This window comes from Bos indicus x Bos taurus, chromosome 1 (assembly GCF_003369695.1).
Source record: "Bos indicus x Bos taurus breed Angus x Brahman F1 hybrid chromosome 1, Bos_hybrid_MaternalHap_v2.0, whole genome shotgun sequence".
NCBI classification, from domain to species: Eukaryota; Metazoa; Chordata; class Mammalia; order Artiodactyla; family Bovidae; genus Bos; species Bos indicus x Bos taurus.
The window spans coordinates 42,713,671-42,730,722 of record NC_040076.1 but is presented as its reverse complement, the minus strand read 5'-3'; the positions used below and the strand labels follow the sequence as shown (position 1 = coordinate 42,730,722).

At 42.1% G+C, this 17,052-nt stretch overlaps 1 protein-coding gene across 3 annotated transcripts; it reads right to left on the bottom strand.

Annotated features, from left to right (window-relative positions):
- Positions 1-10,082: 10,082 nt before the first annotated feature.
- On the bottom strand, positions 10,083-16,788 carry LOC113901859 (soma ferritin-like). Of its 3 annotated transcripts, XR_003513599.1 has the most exons (5): positions 16,603-16,785; positions 13,346-13,619; positions 13,057-13,261; positions 11,474-11,599; positions 10,083-10,398 (listed from the first exon to the last, which is right to left on the bottom strand). XR_003513599.1 is itself a non-coding variant. In XM_027556906.1 (4 exons), the coding sequence occupies exons 1-4, from the start codon at positions 14,693-14,695 to the stop codon at positions 10,180-10,182; spliced, it is 591 nt and encodes a 196-aa protein (XP_027412707.1). In that variant the 5' UTR covers positions 14,696-14,754; the 3' UTR covers positions 10,083-10,179. The 3 variants fall into 3 exon arrangements, 1 of the variants encoding a protein (XP_027412707.1); XR_003513590.1 differs by having other exon boundaries at positions 13,057-13,619; positions 16,603-16,788; XM_027556906.1 differs by lacking the exons at positions 13,057-13,261; positions 16,603-16,785 and adding an exon at positions 14,594-14,754 and having other exon boundaries at positions 13,476-13,619.
- Positions 16,789-17,052: the final 264 nt, after the last annotated feature.

Genomic DNA, 17,052 nt, shown 5'->3' with positions numbered 1-17,052 from the left:
GCCATTCTAGCAGACTGCATTTGTAATATTCCTCTTAATCAGACTCAGTTCTGCTCCTTCAAAAAACCAGGGCAGAAGGCTAAGTTATTCTCCAATATTATTTTGTAACAGTTTTAAACATTTGCTTTTCATAGTCATCAGGGAAATGCAAATGAAAACTACAATAGGATGCACTGTATATCCACTAGAATAGCTAAAATTAAAATGTTTGGGGGGTGGTCCTAAGATGGCAGAAGAATAGGACGGGGAGACCACTTTCTCCCCCACAAATTCATCAAAAGAACATCTGAATGCTGAGTAAATTCCACAAAACAACTTCTGAATGCTGGCGAGGACATCAGGTACCCAGAAAAGCAGCCCATTGTCTTCGAAAGGAGATAGGAAAAGATATAAAAGACAAAAAAAGAGACAAAAGAGGTAGGGATGGAGATCTGTCCCGGGAAGGGAGTCTTAAAAAAGAGAGGTTTCCAAACACCAGGAAACACTCTCACTGACGAGTCTGTGGCGAGCCTTGAAACCTCAGAGGGCAACAGAACTGGGAGGAAAAATAAATAAATAATTAAAACCCACAGATTACGTGCCCTATGGTAACTCCCAGCAGAGAAGCAGCACAGATGCCCGCATCCGCCACCAGCAAGCGGGGGCTGGTCAGGGAGGGACGGGCTGCATTGCTTAGGGTAAGGATCAGGCCTGAATGCCCCGAGGGCAATCTGAGGGAACTAACTTGAGAAAGCAAACCAGACTGTGGGATAGCTATTCTGCCAAAACCCCTAACCTAAGACATCGCCAAGCCCGCTCACAGAACAAAGGACTGAGCAGAGCTGGCTGGCTGTGGACTGGCCCATCCCCCGCCGGAGACAGGCAGGCGAGGGCAGCCAGAGCTGGAAGGGGGCAATCGAGGCCCCAGAGAGGCAACAACTACCAAACTGCAAGCAGGCTTCATTGCTAACCAAGACTTCTTGGGATTCTGGACAGTCAACATCCGCCAGGAGGGTCGCAGCCAGAGATCAGCTCCCCAGAAGAGACACACAGCACAGCTGAGAAGGTGCGCTGATTGTACACCCAGAAAACCGAGCAGCAGGGACGGGGGAGATAAGTCGCAGCGACCGCGCTCGCCAAGCACCTGGTCACCTGAGCTGCTCAGACCTGGGAAGGGCACAAAATGCAGGCCCAACCGAGTCTGTGCCTTTGTGGAGTACCTGAGTACCTGAACCTGAGCGGCTTGGACCTGGGAAGTACATACAACCCAGAGCCGGCCTCAGACAGTCCCGGCAGAGCAACCTAAAGCCCTGAGCAGTGTAAACAGGGAAAGCACACGCGCTGTGATGGGGGCAAACCCAGTGTGGCTGAGACACTGCGAGCACACGCCAGTGTTACTTGTTTGCAGTGTTCTTCCCTCTCCACAGCAGGACTGAACAAATGAGCCTAAAAAAGTGTCCACCACCGCCCCCTTGTGTCAGGGTGGAAATTAGACACTGAAGAGACCAACAAACAGAAGAAGCTAAAACAGAGGGAACTGCCTTGGAAGTGACAGGTGCAATAGATTAAAACCCTGTAGCTGGCACCAACTATATAGGAAGGGGCCTATAGATCTTGAGGAGAAGGCAATGGCACCCCACTCCAGTACTCTTGCCTGGAAAATCCCATGGATGGAGGAGCCTGGTAGACTGCAGTCCATGGAGTCGCTAAGAGTCGGACATGACTGAGCAACTTCACTTTCACTTTTCACTTTCATGCATTGGAGAAGGAAATGGCAACCCACTCCAGTGTTCTTGCCTGGAGAATCCCAGGGACGGGGGAGCCTGGTAGGCTACCGTCTATGGGGTCACACAGAGTTGGACACGACTTAAGTGACTTAGCATAGCACAGCATCGATCTCGAGAAGTATAAGCTGGATCAAGGAACTATCTGAAAATGAACTGACCCCACACTGTCCACAACAACACCAGAGAGAGTCCTAGATATATTTTTACTATTATCATTTTTTTAATTAAAAAAATTTTTTTTTATTTTTAAGTCCTCTATTATTCCTTTAATTTTCATTTTTATAACCTACTATTACTTTGCAAAAATAAAGACCCTATTTTTTAAAGCAAACTTCATATATATATTTTATAACTTTTGTGACTTTTTTTTTTCTTTACTATTGTATTTTTGAGAATCTAACCTCTACTCTAGATTTTTAATCTTTACTTTTTGGTATTTGTTATCAATTTTGTACCTTTAAGAACCCAATCTTCAGTACCCATTTTTACTTGGGAGCAAGATTACTAGCTTGACTGTTCTCTCCCACTTTGGACTCTCTTTTTTCCTTCACCAGGTCGCCTCTATCTCCTCCCTCCCCCTTCTCTTCTCTACCTACCTCTGTGAATCTCTTTGTGTGTTCTGGACTGTGAGAACACTTAGGGAACTGATTGCTGGCTGGATCTGTCTCTCTCCTTTTGATTCCCCCCTTTATCCTCCTGGCTACCTCTGTCTCCTTCCTCCCTCTTCTCTTCTCTGTATAACTCCATGAACATCTCTGAGTGGTCCAGACTGTGGAGAGCACATAGGGAAGTGATTACTGGCTAGCTAGCTCTCTCCTCTTTTGATCCCCCCTCTTCTCCTCCTGGTCACCTCTATCTCCCTCCTCCTTCTTCTCTTCTCCATGTAACTCTGTGAACCTCTCTGGGTGTCCCTCACTGTGGAGAAACTTTTCATCTTTAACCTAGATGTTTTATCAATGGTGCTGTATAGATGGAGAAGTCTTGAGGCTACTGTAAGAATAAGACTGAAAACCAGAGGCAGGAGGCTTAAGTCCAAATCCTGAGAACACCACAGAACTCCTGACTCCAGGGAACATTAATTGATAGGAGCTCATCAAACACCTCCATACCTACACTGAAACCAAGTACCACCCAAGGGCCAACAAGTTCCAGGCAAGACATACCACTCAAATTCTCCAGCAACATAGGAACATAGCCCTGAGCTTCAATATACAGGTTGCCCAAAGTCACACCAAATCCATTGACATCTCATAACTCATTATGCAAATCAAAACCACTATGAGGTACCATTTCATGCCAATCAGAATGGCTGCTATCCAAAAGTCTACAAGCAATAAATGCTGGAGAGGGTGTGGAGAAAAGGGAACCCTCTTACACTGTTGGTGGGAATGCAAACTAGTACAGCCACTATGGAGAACAGTGTGGAGATTCCTTAAAAAACTGGAAATAGAACTGCCATATGACCCAGCAATCCCACTGCTGGGCATACACACAGAGGAAACCAGAATTGAAAGAGATACTTGTAGCCCAATCTTCATCGCAGTGCTGTTATAATAGCAACCTAGATGTCCATCAGCAGATGAATGGATAAGCAAGCTGTGGTACACATACACAATGGAGTATCACTCAGCCATTAAAAAGAATACATTTGAACCAGTTCTAATGAGGTGGGTGAAACTGGAGTCTATTATACAGAGTGACATAATCCAGAAAGAAAAACACCAAATACAGTATACTAACGCACATATATGGAATTTAGAAAGATGGTAACGATAACCCTGTATGCGAGACAGCAAAAGAGACACAGATGTATAGAACAGTCTTTTGGACTCTGTGGGAGAGGGTGAGGGTGGGATGACTTGGGAGAATGGCATTGAAACATGTATATTATCATATGTGAAACAAATTGCCAGTCCCGCTTTGATGCATGAGACAGGGTACTCGGGCCTGGTGCACTGGGATGACCCAGAGGGATGGGATGGGGAGGGAGGTGGGAGGGGGGTTCAGGGTGGGGAACACATGTACACCCATGGTGTATTCATGTCAATGTATGGCAAAACCCATACAATATTGTAAAGTCATTAGCCTCCAATTAAAATAAATTTATATTTAAAAAAAAGAAAAAACACAATGAAAGGCAGTAAGAAAGTCACTAAAGACATACAGAAAACAATGTATAATGGCAATAGAAAGCCCTTCCCCATCAGTAATTTACATGTAATTTAATTAGGCAATGGCACCCCACTCCAGTACTCTTACTGGAAAATCCCATGGATGGAGGAGCCTGGTAGGCTGCGGTCCATGGGGTCACTGAGGGTCGGACCCGACTTAGCGACTTCACTTTCACTTTTCACTTTCATGCATTGGAGAAGGAAATGGCAACCCACTCCAGTGTTCTTGCCTGGAGAATCCCAGGGATGGGGGAGCCTGGTGGACTGCCGTCTATGGGGTCACACAGAGTCAGACATGACTGAAGTGACTTAGCAGCAAATGGGTTAAACTCCCAGCCAAAACATATTGAGTGGCTGATGAATAAACAAACAAGATCCAAGTAAATAAATAAATATTTGTTCACAGTTTGCAACTATTCCATATCAAAGTAGTCCTCATATGTTAATAAACTATGGTTTATTTCCCTTCCTTTTTCTCTAATAGCATCTACATATCAGTTCCCCACCAAGCCCTTTCTTCTTTTGTATTGATCATTGTTACTTGAGATGGGGATTTCTAAATCATTCATTTTTAAGAATTTCCTGTAGGTGAGAAATGACCAGGATAGCCATCTAGGCTAAGTGATTTTGATACTTTTTTCTAAAGCAGTATCTCTTTTCTGTAGTCACAAAATTAACTGGCTTCCTCCAATCTAGGTTGCCTTCATGATTCTTTATGAGGGCTTGCCTTTTTGCATTTATGTACCTAAAGTTTCCAAAAGGACCTTCTGTTAGCATAGCCCTATTACTGAAACCTCATTAGCAGGTAAATGATATAATTTTTGCACTCAAGAAGTATTCCTCACTTTTAGGAAGTAAACATTTTAGTGTGTGTGCTTTATGACACACACTCTATTATTAATGGGTTTTTTCCTCCTCGTTCTCTTCCTTTAAGTATCCTAGGTGATAACTGTTTGGAGCATCTGAAGTCATAGGCTTTAGTTCAGAAAGCCACAACAGTGCTGCAGCTGTTTCTGAGAATAGGATTTGCAAAAGTGGTAGGTGTCAGAAATCAATAGTAAATATTCACTCCCAAAAGGATGAGGTCCCATTATCAGTGAGAACTTCTATGATCAAAGAGGGTTAGTGCAACAAGAGGGTTGGAGTTAGAAGTAGAATACGTTCGGATGAGGAGTCACCCAGAGGTGGCAGATTCAAGAAAATAGAACTAATGGCATTTTTCATAAGACTATAATAACTTTAAATTTTGTATGGAAACACAAAAGACCCCAAATAGTCAAAACAATCTAGAGAAAGAAGAACAGAGCTGGAAGAATCATACTCCCTGCCTTCAGACTATACCACAAAGCCACAGTAATCAAAATAGTGTGGAACTGGCACAAAAACAGATATATAAATCAATGGAACAGGAAAGAAAGCCCAGAAATAAACCCATGTACTTATGATTAATTAGTCTATGACAAAGGGGGCAAGAATATACAATGGAGAAAAGATAATCTCTTCAATAAGTGGTGCTGGAAAAACTAGACAGACACATATAAAAGAGTGAAATGAAAGTATTCTCTAACACCATGGGCAAAAATTAACTCAAAATGGATTAAAGACCTAACTGTAAGAACAGATACTATAAAACTCCTTGAGGAATATATAGGCAGAGCACTCTTTGACAGAAATTGCAGCAATATTTTTTTTTTGGATCCCTCTCCCAAAGCAAAGGAAACAAAAGAACAAATAAACAAGTGGGACCTGATTAAACTTAAAAGCTTTTGCACAGCAAAGGGAACCACCTACAAAACAAAAAGAGAGTCTACTGAATGGAAGAAAATATTTGCAAATGGTATGACTAATAAGGGGTTAATATTCAACATATATAAATAACTCATATAACTCAACATCAAAAAACAATCCATTTAGAAGATGGACAGAACTGAATACATATTTTTCAAAGAGGAAACGGAGATGGTTAAAAGTCACATGAAAAGATGCTCAACATCACTAATCATCAAAGAAATGCAAATCAAAACCACAATGTGCTTATCGCCTCATAGTGGTCAGAATGGTTATCATCAAAAAGAACACAAATAGGAGACCTCCTTGGCAGTCTGTGGTTAAGATTCCATACTTCCAATTCAGGGGCCTCAGGCTCCATCTTTGGTGGGGGAACTAAGATCCTACATGCCATGAAGTGGAACATAAATAAATATAAAAAGAACAATCCAAAGTCACATTTTAAAAAAAGAGCAGAAATAAATGTTGGTGAGGATGTGGAGAAAAGGGAGCCCTCCTAAAGTGTTGGTGGGAATGTAAATTGGTGCAGCCACTGTGGAAAGCAGTATGGAGGCTTCCCAAAAAACTAAAAATAGACAGACCACATGGCCCAGCAATTTCATTCCTAGGTAAATTTTGAAAAGAACAAAAACACTAATTCAGAAAGATACATGTACCCCAACATTCGTAGCAGCATTTGCCAAAGTATGGAATTAAAATTACCAAAGTATGGAAGCAACTTATGAATCCATCAACAGATGAACGGATAAAGATGTAATATGTATATACAATAGAATATTGCTTAGCCACAAAAGAGAATGACATTTTTGTTACAACTGGAGAAGGCTCTATCTAGTAGTTAGAGGCCAGGGATGTTCCTTGACACCTTACAATGGGAAGGATTACTCCCTATAACAATGGGTCTTTAGCCTCAAAATATTAATAGTACTGAGGTTGAGGGCTTCTTTGGTGGCTCAGTGGTAAAGAATTTGCCTGCCAATGCAGGAGACATGGGTTCAATCCCTTTTCCAGGAGGATCCCACATGCCATGGAGCAACTAAGCTCTTGTACCACAACTATTGATCCTGTGCTCTAGAGCCTGGCACTTGAAACTACGAAGCCCATGTGCTGCAACTATTGAAGCCCGTGTTCCACCAGAGAAAGCACCACAGTGAGAAGCTTGTGCACCTCAACCAGAGAGTAGCCCCCCACTCGCCATAACTAGAGAAAAGCCTGCTCAGCAATGAGGACCCAGCACTCCCAAAAATAAATAAATAAAATTATAAAAAAATTAGTCACAGGGATGTAATACATAGAATGGGGAATATCATCAATAAAAAAAATAGTACTGAGGTTCAGAAATGCTGTTTGAGAACGTTCAGAACGCAATAATTAGTGCTGAGGATAATGTGGTCTTATTCTCAATTTAATGTGAATTTCTATCATTCACTAATAAGTATAAAATTAATATAAATTAGTAATTGTAAAAGTGAGAACTTTACTCAAGAGTGTTTTGTACACTAGTATTTCTCCAGTGGTGACAAGCTTGCCATGGCAATGATTTTCAAGATGTGTGACTTGTATAAAAGGTAGGAAAAATCCATGATGTGGTTGACTATTCCCTCGGGGCATACCCTTTCCCATTAGAATTGCTCAAGCATAGCACACTTATATTAATATCAGCTAGGTTACTTTAAACCTGCCCATAGAAGCCCATGCCCTTACATTTTGCTATTGAAACAGTGATACTGTTCACAGTAAAGGTCTTTGGGTTAAAAACTTCTGATAAATATAGTGAATACCCGAATTAGTCTATTCTATCCTGCTGCTGTTACTGCTGCTGCTGCTAAGGCGCTTCGGTCGTGTCCGACTCTGTGTGACCCCATAGACGGCAGCCCACCAGGCTCCCCCGTCCCTGGGATTCTCCAGGCAAGAACATTGGAGTGGGTTGCATGTCCTTCTCCAATGCATGAAAGTGAAAAGTGAAAAGTGAAAGTGAAGTCGCTCAGTCATGTCCAACTCTTCGCGACCGCATGGACTGCAGCCTACCAGGCTCCTCCATCCATGGGATTTTCCAGGAAAGAGTACTGGAGTGGGGTGCCATCGCCTTCTCTGCTATTCTATCCTAGGTCTATTAATTTCCCCCTCCAGTGTTTGGAAGATTTTTATTTCTGCTTCTAATATTGGTGAAAAAGCTGTTATTAATACATCAGTTTTCCTTAAATGATGACTTAATGGCAAACTTTTTCATCCTTGACGCTTTAAAATTTCACTATAATAGATCTCTTGATTCCTTTCCTCTTGGAACTCTAACTAGATCTTTTGTTGCAACTCCATGTTTTAACTTTTGAAGACCATTTCTTTTGCCAGAGAACTTCTTAGTTTACTTCTAGATCACTTGTTTGATTAGCTGTGCTTATTTGAATATTCAGCCCATTTGTTAACTTCAGTTTTTCCAAGATATATAGTTGGTTCTTTCTCATGATCACTTATCCTTGTTTCAAACAAGATTATTTTAAGATTAAATGTATTAAGATTCTGGCTTAATTTCAGTGATTTGTTTTCTTACTGTCAGTGCTTCTGTTATGTACTGGCTTTCCACATGTTTAAGCAGTGGCACTATTTATTGTACAAATAACAGAATACATAATCTGAGCAGGCGCTGTGGTTAGATACTTTATATAATCCTTAATCCTTTTATTTGGACTAACCAATTAAGCACAACACAGCACAATCCTTTTATTAACTTTATGAACTAAGTAATAGTAATCCCACTTTACAGATGATTAAACTGCATCAATGCCTAAGGCAAATAAAAACTTATTCAAAGCCATTGAGTTAGTTTTCAAGTCAGGACACAATCCTATAGTGCAGTGGTCTCCAATCTTCTGGCACAAGTGACCGGTTTCAAGGAAGATATTTCTACCGACCAGGGGTTGGGGATGGTTTCAGGATGACTCAAGTACATTTATTGCACACTTTATTTCTATTATTATTACACTAACTCCACCTCAGATCAGACATTACATCCCAGAGTTTTCAATTCAGTTCAGTTCAGTAGCTCAGTCGTGTCCGACTCTTTGCAACCCCATGAATCGCAGCACGCCAGGCCTCCCTGTCCATCACCAACTCCTGGAGTTCACACAAACTCACGTGCATTGAGTCAGTGATGCCATCCAGCCATCTCATCCTCTGTCGTCCCCCTTCTCCTCCTGCCCCCAGTCCCTCCCAGCATCAGAGTCTTTTCCAATGAGTCAACTCTTCGCATGAGGTGACCAAAGTACTGGAATTTCAGCTTCAGCATTATTCCCTCCAAAGAAATCCCAGGGCTGATCTCCTTCAGAATGGACTGGTTGGATCTCCTTGCAGTCCAAGGGACTCTCAAGAGTCTTCTCCAACACCACAGTTCAAAAGCATCAATTCTGTGGCACTCAGCCTTCTACACAGTCCAACCCTCACATCCATACATGACCACAGGAAAAACCATAGCCTTGACTAGACAGACCTTTGTTGGCAAAATAATGTTTTGAATATGCTATCTAGGTTGGTCATAACTTTCCTTCCAAGGAGTAAGCGTCTTTTAATTTCCTGGCTGCAGTCACCATCTGCAGTGATTTTGGAGCCCAAAAAAATAAAGTCTGACACTGTTTCCACTGTTTAGGCACCCGTTATAGACGCCTCTTTTACCTAGGTGCTACTAGCCACCTGAGGCCCTTGGGTGTGATCCAAGATTGCATGCTCATTCTTTGCTCCTAAAAGCAATTTCCCCAGTAGCTGCTGGCTAGCCCACAGCAGAGAGGGTAGGGCCATCCTAACACTTGTCTGTCGTGTCTTAGTTACATGTGTACCCATTCTCTATGCCTGCGTCCAGCACTGGGAGGGCACCTGGGTTGCAGCTGCCTATTCACTGTATACCTTTCAAGTGAAGTCATCTTTTCTAGACCAAGAGTTCTTGTTTAAGTTTAGCTTTGCATTTATTAGAAAACCCTACTATTTTGTAAACTTAATATATTAAGTGGAGAAAGAAATGGCAACCCACTCCAGTATTCTTGCCTAGAGAATCCTGTGAACAGAGGGGACTGGTGGGCTGCTGTCCATAGGGTCACACAGAGTCAGACACAAGTGAAGCGACTTAGCAGCAGCAGCAATATATTAAGTTGTGGGGAGGAGAATTAGCAAGACATTAGGTTATGATACTTAATTTCATCTGTATCCACTTGGACTAACTGAATTTACTAGAACCTGACTCTACATCTTGGTGTTGAGAATTTTTTTTTTTTTTAAGTCTAATGTATCCATGGTACCTCAAGAAGCTTTCAAACTCCCATTTATGAACCTAACCTTTCCTGTGCTCCAATAGCAATCTCTCTACACATAATCATAATGCAAAACACATTTATTTGCATGTACAACAGGAGGATTAGGATCTGAGATGAAAAGAGAAGCATATTTCTGTCAAATGGAGATCAGGATTCTTAAGGAGATGACTTTGGGACCTTCTGGGCAGGAGGACTTGGAGAGTTGCCTGTAGATTCTGTCTCTTGACCTGCTGCTGCAGATGTTCCGGGGGCATTTTCAGGCTGTCCTTCACTCTGGGTTGACATTTCCAACTCCTTCTGATAGTTAAGCTGGTATTCCAGATATTTTATGTTCCTGGTCTGTTCATCCAGGAACTTTTTCATGAAGCGTAAGAGCTACAGAAATAAAAACAAGAAAAAACTCATTAAGGACCTTGTCTGCAGCAGGAGGCAATCTAATCTGCTACCCAAATTATAGCTCATGGATCAGCAGTTCTAGGAGCTTGTCAGAAATGCAGAATCTTGAATCTCTTCCACTCCTACTAAATCAAAATCTATGTTTTAAGAAGGGACTAGATGATTTACATGCATGATGAAGTTCAAAGGCATTGATCTCTGACATTCAAGACCTCCAGATGAACACAAACATCCACTTTTTAAAAAAGTTATTAGAGTATAGTTGGTTTACAATGTTATCTTTTCTTAAAATTATTTATTTTAATTGGAGGATAATTACTTTGCAATAATGTGATGGTTTTTGCCATACATCAACATGAATTGGCCACAGGTATGTGTGTGTCTCCCCCCCTCATCCTGAACCCCCCTCCCACCAAACATCCACTTTCAACGAGTATGAGTATTAAAGCATCTCATCAAAAGCACAGATTAATTTAATAAGCTATACTGTAATGATTTTTCACCCTATTTGAATCATAGGTAAGTGTCAAGTAGCTTCCCAGACCTCATTCCCAAGCACTGAAATTTTAGGGTTCTGGTGTAAGGCTCAGGTATTTGATAGTTTTCAGGGTTCTACAGTGAGTTCAATAGCAGCAAGGTTGATAGCTTTTCTACCAGATTATTTTCTTCAACTTCCAGAGAAACTAAGAAGTTTGGTGAGAAATGTTATCACTGCAATAGAGTGTTCACCATTAACCAAAGAACACTTCAGAGAAGTCTATAGAATAGGTCACCATTGACATTCACTTTTGTGGGGGTAGTCTAGGATAGCGGTTCTCAAGATGGATTTAAATATCAAGAGTGCAAATTATTCCTGAAAAGACTTCTCCATCTTGTATTGAGTTGCATTCCTCCTTACCAGGGCCACTGCTCCTCCCACCTCCCAACTACTCTAAGAAATAAGTTCATATACTTCCTTCAGAGGAAATAAACACATTAGATGATCCATTGCCTTGGGTTCATTTCCTAAAAGCAAGCCATCACCTAGAAGTGAAATGACCCGTTTACTACTTACATTGGTTTCTTTATTCCTAGAAGCTGAGGCCTTCAGGTCTTGCAGGAGCTTGTTTAACTCATTCTCCAACTGCAGAGCAGACAGTAGAGCTTGTTTACCAGTTCCCCAGTTATCTATATCAGGCCTCTATTGGAGAGAAACAGGGAGTCACTCTGCTAGCTAAGGCACAGTTTAGTCACTCCCTACTTCCTGGGTAGATTTACAGGCTTGCAAAGGCCAGTAGTTTCCATGCTTTGTGGCATGATGGAATCACTGGAGCCCCTTAAATATTGGTGTCTGGCTTTCAGCTGCAGACATTCTGACTTAATTGGTACTGAGGAGCAGGGCTTTTAAAAGTTCTCCAGGTGACTTTAATGTTCTGCAAAGCACAGCTACCACTAGCACAGTTATGTGCACTCTTCATTAGCTTTGGAATTTCTTTAGCTTTGGAGAGTAGTTCAGTTCAGTTATCACCAGACATTTAGTTGTCTTTAGAGACCTGGAGTTAAAAGAACCCCTCAGATAAGGAGGCATATTTCCACATGTAATAGCATCAACTAAGGTTTAGATCGTTTCTTTAGAGTATATCAAAAACATTAGGAGTAAATCAATTTTAGATTGTCACTTTTTTCTGTTTCTTGGTTTTAGAACATAAATATGTATGTTTGTGTTAGTTGCTCAGTTGTGTCCGACTCTTTGAGACCCCATGGACTGTAGCCCACCAAGCTCCTGTATCCATTGGATTCTCCAGGCAAGAATACTGGAATGGGTTGCCAGTCCCTCAGGGATCAAACCCAGGTCTCCTACATTGCAGGCAGATTCTTTACCATCTGAGCCATGGGGGAAGCCCTTTAGAACATAAATACCTATTCTCTATCATTTGGGTGTGTCCCTATTCATAATGTTTAAGTTGGTAATAGTAATTATTCTTAAGAAAGAGGAAATAAGAGACAAGTATGTAGCAATAGGGCTTCCCTGGTGGCTCAGCATTAAAGAATCTGCCTGCAATGCAGGAGACCCAGGTTCAATCCCTGGATTGGGAAGATCCCCTGGAGAAGAGCATGGCAACCCACTCTTTTACTCTTGCCTAGAGAATCCCAGAAGGCAATGGCACCCCACTCCAGTGTTCTCGCCTGGAGAATCCCAAGGATGGGGGAGCCTAGTGGGCTGCCATCTATGGGGTTGCACAGAGTCGGACACAACTGAAGCCACTTAGCAGCAGCAGCAGAGAATCCCAGGAGAAGGCAATGGCACCCCACTCCAGTGTTCTTGCCTGGAGAATCCCAGGGAGGGGGGAGCCTGGTGGGCTGCCGTCTATGGGGTCGCACCGAGTCAGACACAACTGAAGCCACTTAGCAGCAGCAGCAGAGAATCCCATGGACAGAGGAGCCTGGCAGGCTGCAGTCCTTAGGGTCGCACAGAGTCGACACAACTGAGGCAACTAAGCGGCAGCAGCAGCATGTAGCAAATAGAATGTACAACTCTACAAATGTAGAGTCTGTTCCAGTGGGAAAAAAGTTTGTTTTATTAAATACATTGAAGAGGCAGCTGTATTAAATACCTGAGGGTGTATCTGAATTAAAGAGCTAACATAAGATACAAACCACTCTAGAAGAGAACAGTAGATCTTCTCAAACTATACAGAGGATTAGAATCATCTGGAGAGCTTATTAAGCTCTTTAGCTCCTTGGGCCCTTCTCTTAGAGAGGGTGACTCAGTTTCTTCGAGTGGGGCCCATGAATTTGCATTTCTAATAAGATCCCGGGTCAGGCTGGTGCTGCTGGTCCAGAGGTCACACTTTGTATCACTCTTTCAGAAAAGAAAAGCTAAGATTTAGTGACTGAAATTTACTCAAAATGATATAAAGAGGTTACAAACAAGATACATGCTTACCCTCAGTCAGCTTCTATAATCCCATGTAGGAACATGAGTAATGGAACAAGTCAGATAGCAACTGATAACTTAGTTATCCAGACCCAGCAAAGGCCCTATAGAGATCATCATAACAAAGCTACATCGTCACCTTAATCACCGGAAGGCAGATTTTACACTTATACTTTCTTAGATATTTTATGAACTGCTTTGCATGCTCCCTCTTCACATCAGCTTGGTCTTGGAAGAATGTATGAAAAGTAGGTGCTTCTGGATCTTCAATGTAATAACAGGCCTGGAGCAGGGATAAGAATGGGGAGAGACTGCAGGTGAGAGGAGTCGATGTTTAGGACTGGAACCTCACACAAACTCACTTTGTTATCTCTGTGGCTGTCCAAAAGAGGCCTTCTTTGTTCAGTCCAGGGTTCTCAGTTTGCTCTTTGACTTCCAGAAGGCCCCAACTGCCTTCTCAAACCCAGGCTACTTCAGAGACGTGACCCAGGTTTTAACACGCGGTGCCTAGCATTTGGCCATTAGGCCTCTTTAAGGGTCAGGTTTATGAACCCTATATGCTAGCACTATAACCAGTATTTATGTTGACAACTGGCAGAAGTCCAGCATAAAGTAAGTGACACTCAAAAGTCAATCTTGGGACTTCTCTGGTGGTCTAGTGTTTAAGAATCCGCCCACCAGTGCAAAGGAAACTGGTTTGATCCCTAGTCCAGGAAGGTCCCACATACTGCGGGGCAACTAAGCCCGTGTGCCCTAGAGCCTGAGCTCTGCAATAAAAGAAGCCACCGTAATGAGAAGCCCATGCACCGCAACTAGAGTAGTTCCCACTCACCATAACCAGAGAAAGCACACACAACAGCAACGAAGACCCAGTGCAGCCAATAAGTAAATAAACTTAAGAAAATGTTTAAAACAATTGAACTCTACAAAAGTCAAACTATTTCATTAACCCTACCATATCAGCACTAGCTCTAAACTAGCAGATAGATGAAAAATTATTTATAGCAGTGTCTGATGCCCACACAAGTTTTGGGACTACTCTGGAAAAGAATTATTCTCCCAACTATTCACCCACAGTTTGCAATCACAGCTCTAAATCACTGGGCCTCAAAGAAGCAAAATCCCAGCCACTAAATTGGTCCCTCTAGTATCAAACAAGAAACATGGCTGCAACAAAAATAAGTAAGGCTTTGTAAGATATATTATCCTGACCAGATCTGAAACCTCCCTGACAGTGACTCCAGGACACATACTAACCATAGATAAATAAGCATCACTGATATGCAGCTCATAAGATGCTACTTGATTAAGAGCATCCCTACATTCTTCAGAAAGAAGGCCCTTTGCCTGGGATGCCATCTCAGCTTTAGGAAAAACCAGGCATAAAACGTGCTACCCACCAAGGTAAGAGACTTCTTAAATACTAACAGGCTTAAATATATATATATATATATATAGCCAGCCCACTTCTATTCAGCTGAAAACAAGTTAAGATGAAATGCTATTCAGCTGAGATTAACAGCTACTAACCTACTAATGAGGACCTTATTTTGCATGAAAGAACCAATCTGATAGAGAGAAAGTTGGGAAAAAGTGGAATCCTCCTAACTATCCCAGCCAGTGTTTTGTATTTGCCCCCATGTTCTCTGACTATGATTTGAGAAGGCTGATTTAAACACTTCCTGAATGGGGAAGCATTAACAGAATAGGCTCATTACCTTTAATTGTTTCCTTTTTTTCAAAAAGTAGTTACGGCATATCATGTTAGGTCCTATGGAGAATCTAAGAAAACTGACTAAAATACACTTTTTGCCTATAAGGGACATATGCCCTTCTCACAAGGCCTCAACATACACAATCTTAAAGCAGGATATGATGGGAGTTCTGACTTGTCAGAGCTTCCCAGGTGGCTCAAGTGGTAAAGAATCTGCTTGCCAACTCAGGAGATGCAAGAGACGCAGTTTGATCCCTAGATCGGGAAGATCCCCTGGAGGAGGAAATGGCAACCCATTCCAGCATTCTTGCCTGGAAAATTCCATGGACAGAGAACCTGGTGAGCTACAGTCCACAGGGTTGCAAAGAGTCAGACACGACTGAACACACAGAAGCTTCTGAATTGTTAAAGGCATATGTATAGGAGGGAATTACACGACTGAGTGACTGAACTGAACTGAACATTGATAAACTGGCATTTGAAATTGGCCTTGGAGCGTGGGTAAGAATGTAGAGAAATGAACTGGAAGAGGGTGTTTCACCTGGAGAAAGGGCACAGACACGCTGTAGGGTCAAGATATAAGGCTGGTTTCTCCAACCTACAGTAAAACTCTTCCATGTGGGAACCTTTTGGTTCTTTCTCCATTAGGAAATGATAGCTGCTGAATCAATATTTGTTACAAAAAAAAATTATTTTACATGTATATAAATTATATATACATATAAATACATATAAATATATATATTTTACATGGTATAAGATCTCCCATGTGTGGTGGATTCTTAGTTTGAGCCTAAGCCACGTCTGGTTGCACTGAAATAGAAGTGACAGGTCATCAAAAGTCTCTCTTGGTGAGGTAGTGAGGATTGAGGGGCTCCTGAGGGAGAGTGCATCCTAAGAGAAGGGGCCACGTAGCCTATGTTTGGCCCAGTCATAAAGACAAGGTCTTCAAAGAGAAGAAATCATTATAAAAGGACCTATTATTTGCTACTTTTGTTTTCTGACCCAACACTGCTCTTGTCCCAAACGAATTCTTATCGTAGCCTCAGAGCGTGTCTTGAGTAGGTGTTCCTCAGACCGTCACTTGTATATGAATCACCTGGGACTCTTCTTAAAAGGCAGATTCTGATACACAGGACCTGAGAGCCTGCATTTCTAACAATTCTGCCCAATGATGCTGGTCCATGGACCACATTTTGAGTAGAAAGTGTCCCAGGACATGGGACACAAATGGTGTGCTGGGGAACCTACAATGGGAGAGGAGAAGGGGACATTCTGTGCTTGCTTTGGTTTAAAAAAATGTCTTTATATTATTTTAAAAGTTTATTTTTAATTGACGATTGCTTTATAATATTGGTTTGGTTTCTGTCATACATCAACATAAATACGTCTGAGTTGAGGCACTGGGGATCTTCACTGTGGTGCTCAGGGCTTAGTCACCCTGCAGCATGTGGGATCTTACTTGCCTGACCTGGCACTGAACCCATGTTCTCTGCATTGGAAGGCAGATTATCAACCACCAGGGAAGTGCAGTCTATGCTTCTGTACACACCACAGCACTGCTTTGGCATTTCTAGGACATCTGTGGCAGCATCCTAGGGACAGCAGCATCATCAGGAAACTCAGCAACATCTAGCCCATGATGGTTAGAGCTGAGAAGAGGAAAGAAAAAAGGAGGTGACTAGACAGGTAACTGGTTTTACTTATAGCACAAGTGAAACATTACCTGAAGTCCCAGAAAAATTTGGGGGACCTTTTCATGACATTAGGTTCAGTTCAGTTGCACAGCCCAACTCTGCGACTTCATGGACTGCAGCACACCAGGCCTCCCTATCCATCACCAATTCCTGGAGCTTACTCAAACTCATATCCATTGAGTCAGTGATGCCATGCAACCATCTCATCCTCTGTTGTCCCCTTCTCCTTCCTTCAATCTTTCCCAGCATCAGGGTCTTTTCAAATGAGTCAGTTCTTCAAATCAGGTGGCCAAGTATTGGAGTTT